Genomic DNA, 15,823 nt, shown 5'->3' with positions numbered 1-15,823 from the left:
AGTTGCAAGCATATCTGACTCTGGGGGTCTTGGGAGACGTTGATGAACTTGTCTTGGCTTCAGTTTTTCTCATCTCTTAAATGGGAAGAATAATCCTTCCCTAACTTAAAGAGCTGTCATAAGGACAAATGAAAGAGAGAAAAAATTCAGGTATAGGGATGATATTACTTAAATAAGGACACACACACACACACACACAGAAACACACACACCACACCCACACATGCACACACAGCCACACATACATACACAGGACCTGAGGACTACGTACAAACAGGTGGCCCAGTTGCTTTGCCCATGTGCATATGTCACTCCATTGCTACAAGCCCAAAGCTCACAGTCCGGGAAGCTGCAGGCTATGGCACCTGCCTGCCATGAGGTAGGAGGTATTTGCCACTTGCTAACAGGGGGAGGAGACCAGAGAAGGTATACACATCTCAGGGAGCTCACAAGGGGCACTGAGACATGGCATGGGGCTGCCGCTGTGCTAGAACAAACTGCTCTGGCTCTGGCCAGCAGGACCCAGAGCCCCTGAGATTATTTACTGGTATTCCTCTCTCAGATCAATAGGCGTGTGGTTACAGATGCAGAGTGGGGTACTGGGCACCATGGCCCCAAGGAATAAATTAATATGGCCGTCAAGAGGTTTGCTGCCCCTGGCAAGGGAGACAACCCTCTCATGAGCAGAGCTGACCCCTTGGGGAAATGGCAGGCCCAAGTCAGTGGGAGAGCCCCCCACACCTCCTCCCCACCTCTTGCTGCAACCTCAGGATGTAGTTTATAAATCATTCAGCATCTGATGGGCACGCTTCGAGGAGGGCAGCTGGGGGCAGTGCTGCTGGGCTCAGCAGGTGATAATAAGCTTGGCCAAGTCTATCTCTGCATGTTCTGGCCTGGCCTGGCTACCCCTCCAGGGCTCCCCACATGCCCACAGCACAGAAATGGCATGGCTGAGATTCGGGAATGGTGGGCAACAGAGGGCGCCAGTGAGCACCAGCAAGAAGCTCTAGGGTGTCCCCAGAAGGAAAGTGCAGTGTGGGGTGCGGGAGCATGTGTGAGCACCCTCTCCAGCTCAGCACCAGGCCTGGCTGCTCCTTACCACCACCCTGGATTGTGAGCAACGAAGGACCCCTTACCTGGGTGAAACAAGCTGGCTTGGGCAAGGTACTTTGTGTAAATGCTCCTGCTGTTCTAACCCAAGGGGCAGAGGGAGCAGCAGTGCTCTGCCCTCCATCGGCCAGGCCCCCAGCTGGGCGCTGAGGACACACAGATGACCCAGCTCAATCCCTGCTCAGTCTGGCAGGAGAGACAGACATCCAAACAACTATGGCCGTGACCATTTTATTGGGCACTTACTTAGAAGGGGCCCTGAGCTAAGCATTTCCCATACATGGTCCCATTTACTCGAATCCTAACAACTGTTCTACGAGGCAGGTATAATCATGTCCATAGGACTGATCTACCTGCCATAAGTCATATAACCAGATCTGTCTTCTCATCCTGGCTCCATTCTTAACTAGCTTTGGGCAAGTTACCTCTCCACCTCTATGTCCGCCTCTATAGGAAGGGAACAGCAGAGTGACTACCTAATGAGGTGGTGGTTAGGGCTCAGCGTGTTCATGAAAAACACAGCATTAGGCACATAGAAGACTCTCAATAACAGTAACAACATCAACTTATTATTATTATCTTAGAAATAAATTACTTTGTTTCATTAACAAATGATCACCTAGAATACTATTCTCCCTGCTTTGCCATCTCTAGTATGGAGGTAAGTACAGGGAGGAATAACTTATCTGTCCGTATTAAGTGACATGGAAAGCTGGTGTGGCCTAGTGGGACCCAGGGCCAGGAGGCTGAGTTCTGGGTGTGACCCTGCCCCCAACCAGCTTTGAGGCTCAGGCAAGGACCCTCAGTCTCTACGGCCACTGTCATCTCCTCTCACTTCAACCACTCCCCTCCTCCAGCCTCATATCCACCTCATAGCTGGTCACCTGAAGCCACCAGTGACAAAGATCTGTGTAGAAACTGTCTGTCTCAGAGACCTGGGCAGGGAGCCTACTTCCAGACCAGCTTTATTTCCATGAGGTAACAGTAGGTACCTGCAAGGGGAACACATACCCACATAGCCACAGGGTTTCTTGTCAAGGGTTAGAGTTCACTTCCCTTTCGGGGAAATTCCAATATATGAAAAGAGGCTAAAGGATCTCAGAAAGCACATGATATTCAGAGACACCACAATTCCCTTCTCTAACAAATTTTCACTCATCCTGTGTATCGGCCAGGTCACTCCTTCCACAGTACTTCTGTTCCACTTTGCACTCCTAAGCATCGTAGCTTTTAATACACTTAGATGTAGTTAGACATCCACTTTCTTGTCTTTCTCTCTATAAAATTACCTTACCTGATGACGAAGACCCTGGCCTTAATCACCAGCATTTCATTGCATATACTATGAGCCACAAATTGGCCGAAGGGCTCTTCCCTGCCTTTGTTTAGAGCTCTCACAAAGACCCCACAGGGCAAATATCATTGCCCATCTTATTGAGAAAAAAGCTGAGGTCCAGAGAGGTTAAGCCACCATCCAAAGTTGCACAGTTGGCAAATTGTAGAGTCCTTTTTCTCTACTCTGCATGTCCACATCAGCTTAGGATCCCTGGCCCCTGATCCACAGCTGTTCAACAAATGTTTGTTGTGTTCATTATTTTTAAAAAATTGAGTGGATCTAGGCATGATGGGTCCATTTGGGCTTTGAAGGACAGGCAGAATTGAGTCAGGCTGAGTGAAGAAAACCACTCCAGTACTTGTTAGGGCATATGTATATGTCAGAGTGTGAGAAAAGAGACAGACAAGCACAGACATTGCATTGACCCCTGTGCTCACAGGAGTGTTCGTGTGGAGGACTAGCAGAAGGTAAGCTGGGAAATGTAGGTTGAGGCCTGATGGATAAAAGCCTCCACTGCCCAGCGAAGGTAGATGAACTTGTCAGAACTTCAAGGACATAGCCATCCCTGAGACTCCAAAGGCCCATCCAAGGAGCCACCTGGAATCATCTCATTCTAACCTCACACCATTCTCCAGCCCAAACACACTGGCTTGGGGCTCAGCTCTCCAGGGCCGAGGGCACGGCCCCAGGAGGCGAGCAACAGCATGAGACGGGACAGCACTGAAGGTCAGCAAGGCGGGCACGCACCCCAAACGGAGGTACTGAAGCAGCACTGCTGGGCACAGACACAGGCAAACACGTTTGAGCAAATTGGAAAGACATAAAAGTCTATTACAGCAAATCAAACAGCAGTCAGCATGACAGCCATTAGCCTGAAATGAATACACGGGGACTTAATGAGGTCTGTCGAGGCTGGCTTGGTGAATTAAGTTGCCAATTCTAGCAGGATTTCCCTTTCTTTACGGACTTGAAAGCATCCACGCTACCTCGTTAGGGCTTCGACAAGTGAATTGTAGGGCCTTTCGCCCTGATAAAATGGATAATCACATGGAGAACAGCTTAGTGAGGGGAGAGGGGTGGGCAAGAGGGGAACCAAGAACAAACAAACCCAAACACAGCTGCCTGGCTTCTCCTAAGGCCAGGGCAGGGGCTTTCAGAGGAAGAGGGGGCAGGCTTGGGTGAGCTGGGGCAATGAGCTTCTCCCAGAAAAGGGGCAGTGCCTGGCCTTGATCCGCCTCCTACTCACTCCTATTCCAGGTCTGAGGATGTGGGTTAGCCATGGGTCATGTCTCCAGGCAGCTATGGACAGGCTGAAAGTTCTCCTCAAGGATGGGCTGCCCCAGAACCTCTCAGAAACCCTCCAGTGGGGAAGGCGAGGGAGGTCATCCTCTAGGGCTCACTGTCACCAGGACAGTGTGTGAAAAATGCAGATTCCTGGGCCAGCTTTCCCCAAACTATGGATTCAGAATTGCAAGGACCCAGGAATACAGGGTGGGGCAAAGGAAGTTTACAGTTGTTCATATGGAAAATAATACAAAAATTAATAAATAATAATACAAGAATAAACTCTGGGCTTCAAGGATTCACAACTGTAAAGTTACTTTTGCCCCACCCTGAATGCATCCTAACTAGTCCTCCTGGAAATTCTGATGGTGTGTGTTTGGGACCCTCTGACTCATCACTTCTCCAACACTCAGTACCGAATGGCTTCTGAAACACATGGTTCTTCTGCTATTGCTTGCATAACTCCAGGGCTGGGGAGCTCAGTACACCCTCAGTAGGGCAGGGGAGTAGATTGTGGAGCAGGTATTATTTAGAAATTCTTCCTTACATAGACCTAGAATTTGCCTTCTTATAATCTGCTCCCCATGCCTGTCCCTGGGTTATGAGCACAACAGACCCAAACATATCAGGGTCTCTTGGGCTGGGGAAAGGTAACGGGTAGGTGCAGATGGCTGGGATGGTCAAGAGAGGAGCTGAGTGCATAGAGGCGGCCACTGGAGCTTCTCTGCTATCACTCAAGGGAAAAGAAGGGCTTCTTCTATTGGATTCACCCTCAGATCATAGATGTTAAACCTAGAAGGGGGTCTGGTCCAACTTCCTAGTTTAATAGCCACTGGAATTGAGCCAGCAGAGGGACAGTGACATATCTAGTCTCACCCAGACAGTTGCTGACACAGTCAGGAGTGAAACCCAGGTGTCTTGACCTCTAGTCTCCCTCTTCCCTTGACACAATACAGGAGCTCTACTGCTCACCTTGGCAAGATTCTGCTGAAATCCACCTCCTCCAGGAAGTCCACTGAGATTTTTCTCATCACTGGCAACTCCTGAGCATTGATGCTTCACAGGATCTACAATGTCCCTGTGTCTCTAGTTTGCCTTCTCACTTTGTTCAAAACTGCAAGGCCTCTGCCACAAGTAACACTTCTCAAGGGTAGGCATCTGGGGTTGCCAGGGTAGCCTCAATGCAAGCAGAAGGCCCTGGCCTCAACGTTAGGCCAGGAGTCAGCAGGTCCTTTTCCGATACCCTGTTGGGGACTGAGTCAGGCAGCTAAGTTCTAACTCAGGTGACCACAACAGGCTGGTCAGTGCCAAGCCAGCTCAGGTCAGCAGTGGCCGGCCTCCATCCAGCTGACACCACATCTCCACTGGCCACACTGAGCATCCCTGATCGAGTGTCAGGCCAGCAAAGTGACCCTGGGATGTTTACACATGAGCGAGTAAAGCACGCGGGCCTTCCTCCAAGGACTGCATGTCCTTGCAGCTAGCCCCTCTCAGTAGACTCTCCCCTAATCTGATGGGCAGGAGGAAGGCCACTTTATCCTGCCTGTCTTCTGTTTTTATCAGATAAGAAGGGCTATGGCCCAGAGAGGTTAAGTGACATGTCCAAATGGACCCAGCAATCTGGCAGCAGAGCAGGGGCTGAGCCTAAGGTCCTGTGCTGCTAGTTTGGTTCCTGTCACTGCACATTCCTCTGGCCTCCCACATCTCCATGCAGTGAGAGCCTGGCAGAGCGCCAAGCCCACAGCTGACAATAAATATTTGTTAAACAAATGAATGATGGAAGAGACTCTCTCCTTGGAGTAGAGGCCTTTGGAGAATCCCTGGAGATTCCATCAGGGTGTTGGAGGTCATATCTCTTGGCCATGGAGAGAGGAAAAGGCTGGCCCAGCCCAAGGGTTGGGGAGGACTATGACCTCTCACCCCTTTGCCATCACTGCTGCCTGCTGCCCCTGTGAGGGAAGGCAGAGGGCAGCCATGCCTGCCTGGATGGCAGCTGAGCAATGGGTCCAAGGCTCATTAACTCCAAGCCGTGCCCTTGGTTTCTGAGTCCAGGCTCGTAGTGCAGGCTGGCACGTATAGACCCTTAATTAAATTAGGGAGGCTTCCAAATGAGAGAGGGCCCAGAGCCAAGCTGCAGTCCCAGGCACGCCGGCCACAGCTCAGGGCACCACAGCCCATGCTTGGGTCTGTACGCTCTTCTTGATTATATCCTGCTGCACCAGGGGATGGGAACCTCTGGTATGTCCCCACCCACACACCTGTCCTCACTTTCCTCTGTCTGGAATAAGCTTACGACCCTTGACTCACAGCTGAGCAAGGAGGGCCAGAAACAGGTACTTGTGGGGCACGAAACAAGGTCTCTTCATCCTTGAGGGAATCTAAGGCTGTGCTGGGAATCAAGAGGCACAAAGTCAAAGCTGTGTGACTGTAGGCAAGTCACTCTACCACTCTGAGCCTCAGCTTTCTCATCTATAAACTGAATAGGTATTTTCCAAATGTTCTTCCAGTTTACCTGATCCAATGACCTATAACACAAAGGCGCCAGGACTGGCAATGGTGCTAGCCTGCTTCTTTCCAGTGGATGCATCTCCCATCATCTCCACCTCAGCCCTTCACTGCTGCCTCAACCAGAGCCCTGAAGGCAGGCCTGAGGGACATCCAGTTAGAAGCTCTTTACCCACCACCTTCAAGGTCTTTGAATCGCTGCCAGCCCAGAAAACTGCCATCAGCCATCAGGGAGAGGGATAGCAATCAGTGAGCATCCTGGTGGCATGGTGAGCCAGCAGCCAGGTTATTAACGAACCGTTGTAATGCAATAATTTGTACTTCTCAGTTACCAGCAGCGGCATGGCTTTACACGCATGCACTCATGCAAACATGCTCAGGGTACACAGATGACTCAAAGGAGCCAAGGTCCAGGGGGACAGTAGCAAAGAAAGTCCCTTCCTGGAGCTACATGCTCCCTCTGTCCTGGGGGTGAAGGGGCGCTGTTCTGGCCGAAACAGGAAGGTCTGGGGCTGCCAACCCACCTGCCCAAGGCCCCCACTGGCTATGAATGGAAGAAAAAAGAATGCAACGCTGGTCCCTCCTAGCCTCTGTCTTGTCCCTGATTCCAGCTGGAGCTTTGGGGCTCATCGGAGGCAAGTTCTCTCAAGCACGAGACCCCCACCAACCCACTCTTCCTGACCAGCTGACGGGCCCATACCCTCAGAGAGGGTGCCTGAGCTGAGGTGTGGGCAGAAGAAGAAGAGCTGGACATGCCCTTGTCCCAGCTGACTCTTTACCCTACTCCCAGCAGCAGGTTCCCAGTGTCCCCCAAGTGTGACCCAGTAGCTCCTACCTCAGGGATGCGAACACTGTAGGGCTGATTGTGAAATGTGGGTGCGTTATCATTCACGTCTCCGACCTGAATGTTCACCTTCCGTGTGATCACCTGGCAAGGGAAGGGCAGGGAGTCAGTGCTGGCACTGGCCTCTGGCTTCTTTCCACCACTTGAGGAACCCAGGAACAGTCCTCCCAGGGCAGCAGGGGCTTCTGGGAATACTCACCCCCTGGTGGTCGCTGACAGAGAACTCCACTGTGAACTCTGACTTGGTCTGAAAGAAAGGAAAGGGAGGGAGGAGGGTAGTCAGAGAGATGTGCTGAGCCCAGTGCTCTGCATGGGGCTAGAGACCTCCAGCATTGCCCTGGGAGCTGGTCTGAGATGGGGTGCCCAAAGGCTTCCCTAAAAAACAAGCAGTGCCCCCTGAGTTGGGGAAGCAGGTTCGGGATAGGGATTCTTCTCATAAAAGAGCAATAAGATTGGAACAAGAGTCTTGAGTTCTAATCTGGCCTCTACCTTTAAATTGCTGTTGACCTTGAACAAGTCACTAGATACCTCTGTGGCCACTTCTTCAAATGTAAGGAGAGAGCAGGAGTTGGGGTTTTGTTAAAGCTCTTACCTTCATTTGCTAAGGGCTAGAGAGTCATCTATTCCCAGGTCTTTGGAAAATGTCCTTTGGGGGGACATTTGCTTGGGGCAGGGGTAGATTTGTATACCCCGTGGAGCCCCCACACTACAGGGGATGAACCCAGGATCACTGGCCCTCTTGCTTATCCAATGTTGCCCCTTGCTTGGAGACACGCCCACCCACCTCATTCCAAATCCAAGTCCAAGCACTAGCTCTGGAAGAGCCACCATTCAGGGAAGAAGATGTTCCTTCAGGGTCAAAATGGGGCCTCAGAGGAAGGCCCCTCAAAGATGATGACCTGTCCTACCCCAGGGTCTACTCCTACCTCCCAGGAAGGGACTGAGGTCATACCTCTCTGTCCAGTGGCTGCCGGAGCCACACCACACCGGTGTCAGGCTCCACAGCAAAGACGCGGGAGGCTTCCTCACCAACCACACCAAATACCAGAGGGTCATTGTCCATGTCTCGAGCCAGCAACTGGGTCACAGAGGAACCTGGAGTATACAAGGGAGAGAGCAGAAGGCAAAAGTGGGGGGTCGGTCCATTCCTCAGCACCTTGCTCAGGTCACTGAATCCCAGTGGAGAGCAGTCACCCAAAAGATCCCCAGCAGGTCACTGACTACCGCAAGACCTCCTGCGTCTTTGGCTCTGACCAGGCTCCCCACCTCCACCTTGGCCGCACGTCAGTGTGTACGTGCCTATAACAGGGAACCATCATTCACCATGTTCTGGTGTGTAGTGGATAGCTGTGACTTGTGCCTATACCCCATTTTTTCTGATTTTAATGTGGAGACCCCCTTCTCCAAGAGGCTCAATGAGAACAGGCCCCCAAACTTTCAATTCTTATGTTCCAAGATGGGCATGTAACCCAACCCTAGCCAATCAGAGTATTCCACCTTCCTGGTCACAATGACTGGCTCAGGGATGAGCATGTGACCCAAGCTAGCTGAACAAAGCTACCCTGGGATTTCTGCTGAAACTGTTGGGAAGGAGAGGAGCTCTCCTTCCACTGGAGTGGCTGAACTGGCACTGCTGGCAGCAGTCTTCGCCACCACACAGGAAGAGCCTACCTGACAACGAGGCCAACAAGGAGGAAGACAGAAGCAAACGGTGCATGGAGAGAGAGTCCTGATGGCGCGAGGGTCCGCAACCAGCTGTGCTTCATGTCAGCTCTATCCTCTGGAGTTCTCGGCTATATGAACTAATAAATCCACATCCCCTTTTGTTTCTGCCTGAGTCAATTGAGTTGGATTTCAGACTTTTGCAAATGGAAGCACCCTTTCTAATTCAGAATATTTTGCAAAACCTGGCATTCATTCAACAGTGACTAGGTACTGACCTTGTGGTAAGCACTGGGGTACACAGAGGTTAGGAACATGTGGCCCAGCCTCTAGGAACTCCAGTCTAGTGCTGAGTGACAAGGTCTAGTTTCTGTTCACACACACAAAAAAGACTGAGGTGTCACCCTTCACCAGGAAACAAAGCCCTGGCCAGAGTATACCCTGGGCCTCAGGATGCCTGGCTTACAGCCTTGCCTAGGATGTCCCAGTGTAGTATAGCATCTCCTGGGGTTCACAGCTCTCCCTAGGTAGCCTTCAGATAGGGTGGCGACCACTCTAGTTTGTCTAGGACTGAGGCAGAGCACATACTAACACTAGGAGGTCCCAAGCAACTGGATCAGCTGGTCATCTTAGCTTCAGGAGATCTTTATACCCTCAGGAACTGTGCAAAATGTTAGGAGTATACAGTGTGTCATTTTCTGCAGAGAGAGGTTATAGTCTCTCATTTGACTCTCAAAGGACTGGTTAAATTAGAACGATGGCCTTGGGCCAATCATTTCTTTCAAAGCCTCAGTTTACCCTATAAAATGGGACAGACACTCTTCCCCAAATCCTGACTCTCATATTTACTGAATAGCTCTCAATGATCAGGCTAAGTAAGGAGAGATTCCAAACTCTGGGAATGTTATCTAGAAAAGAACACTAATGAGCTTTTCTAGGTGAACTTTTAAAAGCCAGTTCTAACATGACAACAATAGCTAACATTTCGAAGCACTAACCACACTCCAGACACTGGGCTAAAGAAGTTCCGTGAACTAGTGTACTGTGTAATTCAATCCTTGCTATTATTCTCCCCATAACATATAAGATAACAGAGTGATTAAGTAATTTACAACAGCCACACAGTTACAAATAACAGAGCTGGAATTCAAAGCGCAGGCACTCTGGGTTCAAAACCCATGTTTGTTTCCACAACTTTACATATTTCAACACTTGATCTGCAAACTCAAAGTTTAGGACATCCAGGGACCTGACTCTATCAAACTCTGACTGCAAGTCCAACACTGGGAAAAGGAATATATGGGGCAATCATTAGACTGTTGTGATATGCCAGATATGGTGCTAGGCCCATTCACAAATCCTTCCAGCAACTGTCTTTGGCAGTCATTATTATACCCATTCTACAGATTAGGAAATTGAGGCTCAGAGAGGAAAAACAGCCTTTCCATGGTCACACAGCAGAGTAGGACATGGCAGCATCCAAGGTGATGGGAGGAGGTGAGAAGCGGGAGAAGGAGGAATAAAATAATGGAACAGAGTTGAAACAAACTTAGAAACTATTTGGGGAGCCCAATATTCCCACTTTAAAGATGGAAAAGCTAAAGGTATTTAACAATTTTCCTAAAGCACAATGGTGAGCAATAGAGTCAGGACCGAAACCCAAGTTTCCAGACTCTCAGACTCCTAGTACAGTGCTCTTTCTACATGAGGAAGGAGCAGATATATGAGAAACTAAGCACATCTTCCCAAAGCATCTATGTTGCTCAATGACAAGCAATTATTTTATATGGAGTGGGAATATATTTGGAACACAATGTAATATTTAAAGACATCTTAAAACTGTAAAAAAATTTCCAATCTCCCCCAGACTTCCAGGGATACACATTTCCTCAAGGGTCCTTTAGTGGCAAAGTTTGAGGAATACAGCTATTTCCAAAAGCCTTCGAGAAGTTCACAAGAGGAAACTGGGGCCCAAAGGGGCTCTGCTTATCCACAGTGCAGCAATGAGTCTGTGGTAGCCCCCCGGACTGAACCTCTCACCTGCCAACTTCCTTCAGGGCCCAGCCCAGCTAGGGTGGGTGGGGATGGGGCCAAGCTCCCGGCTGGCCAATGGGGTTCTGGGAAAGCCACAATGGCCCTCCAGCCAAGGTCGAATTTCTCGGCCAGATATTCCAAATGGCTCTGTGAGGCCCGAAGCTCAGGTTCTCCCAAGAAGTGGGGGTGCTGGGCAGGACAGGGATGGGGCCATCAGCTGCTGTCACACACCCTGTAATTTTCTGGACTTTTATCCATTTTCTCCTCAATTATGTGCTGCTCAAAATGGTCCTTTTCAGCTTCCTCACGGGCTCTTGCCTGCTTACGCCTTCTTTGTGTCCCAGGTAATTGCTAGTGACCTTTTCTAAGTCTACTAATTAAAGGTACCGATTTAATATTATATTTAAGACAAGACTCCCTGCAATTTTCCAGCTGGGCACATACTCCCCCGCCCAGTGCTGTTCTGCCACTCCGCAGAAGCTGGGCATAGCCTTGGCTTCACCAGGACACAGGCCTTATTTCCACTAGGGCGGCTTCCAGCAACCTCTGTTTTTATCATTCACGTAGAAATGAGGCCAAGATAAGGGGCCCAACTGCAGCCCAATGTCCATAGAAGCCGCCACTCAGCAGGACCATCCCTGACTGTGTGACCCTGGAGTACACACGTCACATTCTGGGTTTGTTTCCCACCTGAGTAACAGACAGTACACCCTGCAACCCAGGCTGTGCCGATACCTACAGTTTGTTACTTCCTTCCTTCCTTTTCTTTCTTCTTTCTTTCTTCCTTTTCTTTTTCTTTCTTTCTTTCCCTTTCCTTTCCCCTCCTTCCTTCCTTCCTTCCTCCCATTGTAAAATACATGTAAAATGTATTATTTAAACCATTTTAAACTGTACAATTCAATAGCATTAGGTACATTCACAACGTGGTACAGCTATCACCACTATCTGTTTCCAGAACATTTTCATTACCCCAAAAGGAAACCCCATACTCGTTAAGCAGTTACTCTTCATTCCTCCTCTCCTGGCTGTCCATGAATTTGCTTGGTTTGGACATTTCATATAAAGAGAATCCTATGTGGTCTTTGTGTCTGTCTTCTTTCATTCAGCATGTATTAGCACTTAATCTATTTTTATGACTAATATTCCATTGCATGGCTATGCCATATTTTGTCTATCCATTCATCAGTTGATGGACATTTGGGCTGTTTCCCCCTTTTGGGCATTGGGCACAGTGCTGCTATAAACATTTGTGGACAAGGTTTTATTTGAACACTTCTTTTCCATGTTTTTGGGTATCAACCTGGGAGTGGAATTGCAGGGTTTAATGGTAATTCTACACTTAACTTATTGAGCAACCACCAAATTTTTTTCCACAGCAGTGGCACCATTTACATTCCTACCAGCAATCGATGAGGCCATAAGAGGAAAATCAATGACTCACAGGGTCTGGGTGCCCCTGTATGGTGGAGAGATGGGAGCTGGGCAGCACTTCATAGCAGATGCTATTGGTAGCATGCCTTCTATGCCTTAAAAGATACCATCATCACACCAGCCTGCCCAACCTCCCACTGCCAGACCCAAAGACTACTGCCTGAGGGGTTCTCACCATTCATTAGCAACTGCCCCACCCATATACAGGACAGACAGGAAGTGCCAGAGACCTAATGTCCTTGGTGGCAGCACTCAAAGAAAGAATGATGTAACAAGGTGGATAAATGGCCCAACTCCCTCAGCTGTCAGGGGTTAGCTCAGAGGCCAGGTTCCTCACTGGCTCTCAGAATCCCCCAACAGGATTCATCTCCAGCTTCCCACACTGGTGACCTGGTGGATAATGCATCTTTACGGCTTCCTTCCCTTCCTTGTCTCATGTCCTCACTCCCCCACCTGTTTCCTGGAATTCTCTTCCCAATGAACTATTTGTACTTGAGTCCTCATCCCAGGGTCTGCTTCTGGGGGAACCTACATAAGATACTCCCTAAGACTGTGGCATCAGAATCACCAGGGAGCTTGTTACAACACAGATTCCCAGACTCCAGCTGGCTCAGTTGGTGAGTGGAGGAGAGCCCAGAGTGTTAACTTTTAAACAGTAACTCCTACTATCCCTGCCAGAGATTCTGGCACACAGCCAGATTTGGAAATCCTGAGACTAGTTTGTAGCAGGATGATATTCAAATATTTAACAATGGGCACAGTACAGGCATCAACCAATCGGAAAGGACTCTGGCCATAAACAACCAGACCAGTGAGCACTGCCTGTAAGTCAGCCTGGTTTATGGCTCACATTTTAGATGCACAGAAAGGCTCCTTGGGCCTCAGAATGATTTAAAAGCTCAGTCTCAGGGCTCTTGGCTGAATCAGTGCTGCTGGAGGACCCTCTGCTTTTTGCCTCCCTGCCCTCCCAGGGGAAGGTAACCCAGTGGGCATAGCTAGCCCCTCCACTCTGTGCCCACCCAGCCCAGGCTGGGGCCCAGCCTAACCTCATGAGTGCAAAGTGGAACTTTAAAGAACTTAAATCACTGTATACCCATGTTCATAGCACCGTTATTCACAACAGCCGAAAGGTGGAGGCAACCCAAGTATCCCTCAATGAAAGAACAAATAATTAAGATGTGGTAGATGAGGTCTGTCAGAAAAAAAGTCCAACCATTATTAATATAACAAGAACTGTTTGCATAACATCGATGTAACCTGGCAGCCAAGGAGAGTGGTCTGGAATGTACATGTGTGAACGATGACAATTTCACTGTACTAGTCAGTGGGGGGTAGATGCTGTTGAGTGAGCATGTGTACTGTGTGGCTGTCGCACTCAAAATGACTAAGTAGAACAATGAATCTCCATCAAATTTTGTATTAAGCTAGAACATATCTCCACAGAAACTATTCAGGTGATTCAGAAGGTTTTCAGGGACGATGGAATGAGTGCAGCGCAAATAAAAGTGTGACACAAATGCTTCAAAGATGGTCAAGAGTCTGTTGAAAGTGATCCACATTCTGGAAGGCCTGCAGCAAGCAGAACACCTGAGAATGTTGAATGTGTACGGGCTGCAATCAGCAAAGACCAGCAACTGACAGTGCGAGAACTAAAGCTGATGTGAGGAGTCCAAAAACTACTGTGTCCGAGATTCTGACGCAGGATCTTGGGATGAAATGCATTGTGACAAAACTTGTTCTGTGGCTTCTGTTACCAGAGCAGAAGGAACATCGTGCTGTAGTTGCTAATGACTTGATTCAAACCACTACCAATGAACCAAATTTCCTCAGGAAGGTTATAACCAGAGATGAATGGTGGGTCTACAGCTATGATCAGGAAACAAAGGCCCAGTTGTCCCAGTGGGACTTGCCTGGTTCTCCACACCCAAAGAAGGCACAGCAAAGTTGCAGCAAGATCAAGACCATGTTAACTGTGTTTTTGATTGGGAAGGTGTTGTCCATCACAAGCCCGCCTGTCCAGGTCAAACAATTAATCAGGAGCACTACCTCAATGTTCTTCGTTGGTTGAGAGATGCCATATGATAAAAATGGCTGCAGCTATGGGCAACTGGTGATTGGCAGCTTCATCATGACAACGCGCCCGCTCCTGCATCACATCTTATTCAGTTTTTTGTGAAACATCAACTCACCCAGATGACTCAGCCCCACTCCAACCCAGATTTGGCACCCTGTGACTTCTGGCTTTTCCCAAAACTAAAATCACCTTTGAAAGGGAAGAGATTTCAGACCATTGATGAGATTCAGGAAGATATGATAAAGCAGCTGATGGCGACTGGGAGAACTGTGTGAGGTCCCAAGATGCCTACTTTGAAGAGGACTGATGTGTCCTTGTCCTATGTACAATGTTTCTTGTATCTTGTATCTTCTTCAGTAAATGTCTTTATTTTTCTTGTTATGTGTCTGGATACTTTCTGGACAGTTCTCATATACACACAATGGAATATTAAAAAGAAGGAAATTCTGAAAGACGCTCAAACATGGATGAACCTTGAACGTGGTGCTAAGTGAAATAAGCTAATCACAAAAAGACAAATACTAAGGGTGGCTGCCAGGGGCTGGGGGAAGTACGTAACAGGGAGTTGTTTAACGGGTGCAGAGTTTCGGTTTTGCAAGATGTAAAGCCTTTTGGAGACTGGTTCACCACAATGTGAATATATTTTACACTGTTGCACTGTACACTTAAAAACAGTCATGATGATAAATTTTACATTATGTGTATTTTACCACAATTAATAAATTTAAAATCAAAACTTAAATGATGTCCAAGGTCCTAGTGATCTAACCCCAGACAACACCTCTCACTGCCTCTCATATAAGCTCCCCAGGGCTTACCTGCCTCGGCCCCATGGCCTTCTTTCTGTTTCTGAATAGTCTGTGGTGGCCTCAGGGCCTTTGCCCTGGCTGTGCCTTCTGCTAGGAATATTCCAACCCTAGGTCACTACATGCTTCTGATTATTCACCTTGTAGGCCAAGAATTACCTTCTAAGAGAGGCCTTCCTTAAATTCTTGATCACTCGGAACCTATCTAAAGAGACATACAGTCACTCTGTGTCCCCACACAGTGAGTTACTGTCTTCACAGCCCTCCCTTCTCTGAGCTGATCTTGTTCATTCTCTTGGCTTGCTGACTGCCTGCCCCAAGACCCTTGGGCAGCGGCCTGGCCCATCAAGTTCCCTGTTGTGTCACTAAGCTAACACAGGGGCTGGCATCCCTGAGGCACTCCGTGAAGAGTCAGTGGGTAAATAAATGAATCCTGCCAACTGCCTAGAGGTGTTAAAAGAAGATAGCTTCCAAAAGTCATGAAAATCTCTGAGCCGGGACGAGAGGAGAGAGTATAGCAAGTTAATTCTTAATTATGTACACTAATGGACAGGAAAAAGCCTGGCTAATCAAAACCTAATAATGCCCAAACCAGTAGCACTTGGCTTTGGATGCAAGTGGAATCATAGTTAGGTACTGACTGGGCTCCAGTCTCTCAGGAACTGGCCCCACACCCCATCTGGAGGCCTAATATCCCATCCTAGGACATTATACCCTGTCCTGGAGTCCAGGGGCCC

General features: G+C 48.8%; 1 protein-coding gene across 4 annotated transcripts in view; it reads right to left on the bottom strand.

Annotated features, from left to right (window-relative positions):
* CDH23 (cadherin related 23) overlaps window positions 1–15,823 on the bottom strand; it is a 366,095-nt gene that overhangs the window by 288,579 nt on the left and 61,693 nt on the right. For all 4 annotated transcript variants that reach the window (XM_090278159.1, XM_090278162.1, XM_090278158.1 and 1 more), the window contains exons 3-5: window positions 8,032–8,174; window positions 7,279–7,326; window positions 7,071–7,163 (exon numbers count right to left, since the gene is read on the bottom strand). In XM_090278159.1, coding sequence (XP_090134285.1) covers window positions 7,071–7,163; window positions 7,279–7,326; window positions 8,032–8,174 — 284 coding nt within the window. The remainder of the gene's footprint in view (window positions 1–7,070; window positions 7,164–7,278; window positions 7,327–8,031; window positions 8,175–15,823) is intronic.

Source organism: Furipterus horrens, unplaced genomic scaffold (genome assembly GCF_987537825.1).
Source record: "Furipterus horrens unplaced genomic scaffold, mFurHor1.1.pri manual_scaffold_5, whole genome shotgun sequence".
NCBI lineage: Eukaryota > Metazoa > Chordata > Mammalia > Chiroptera > Furipteridae > Furipterus > Furipterus horrens.
This window is presented reverse-complemented; position numbering and strand designations above follow the sequence as displayed.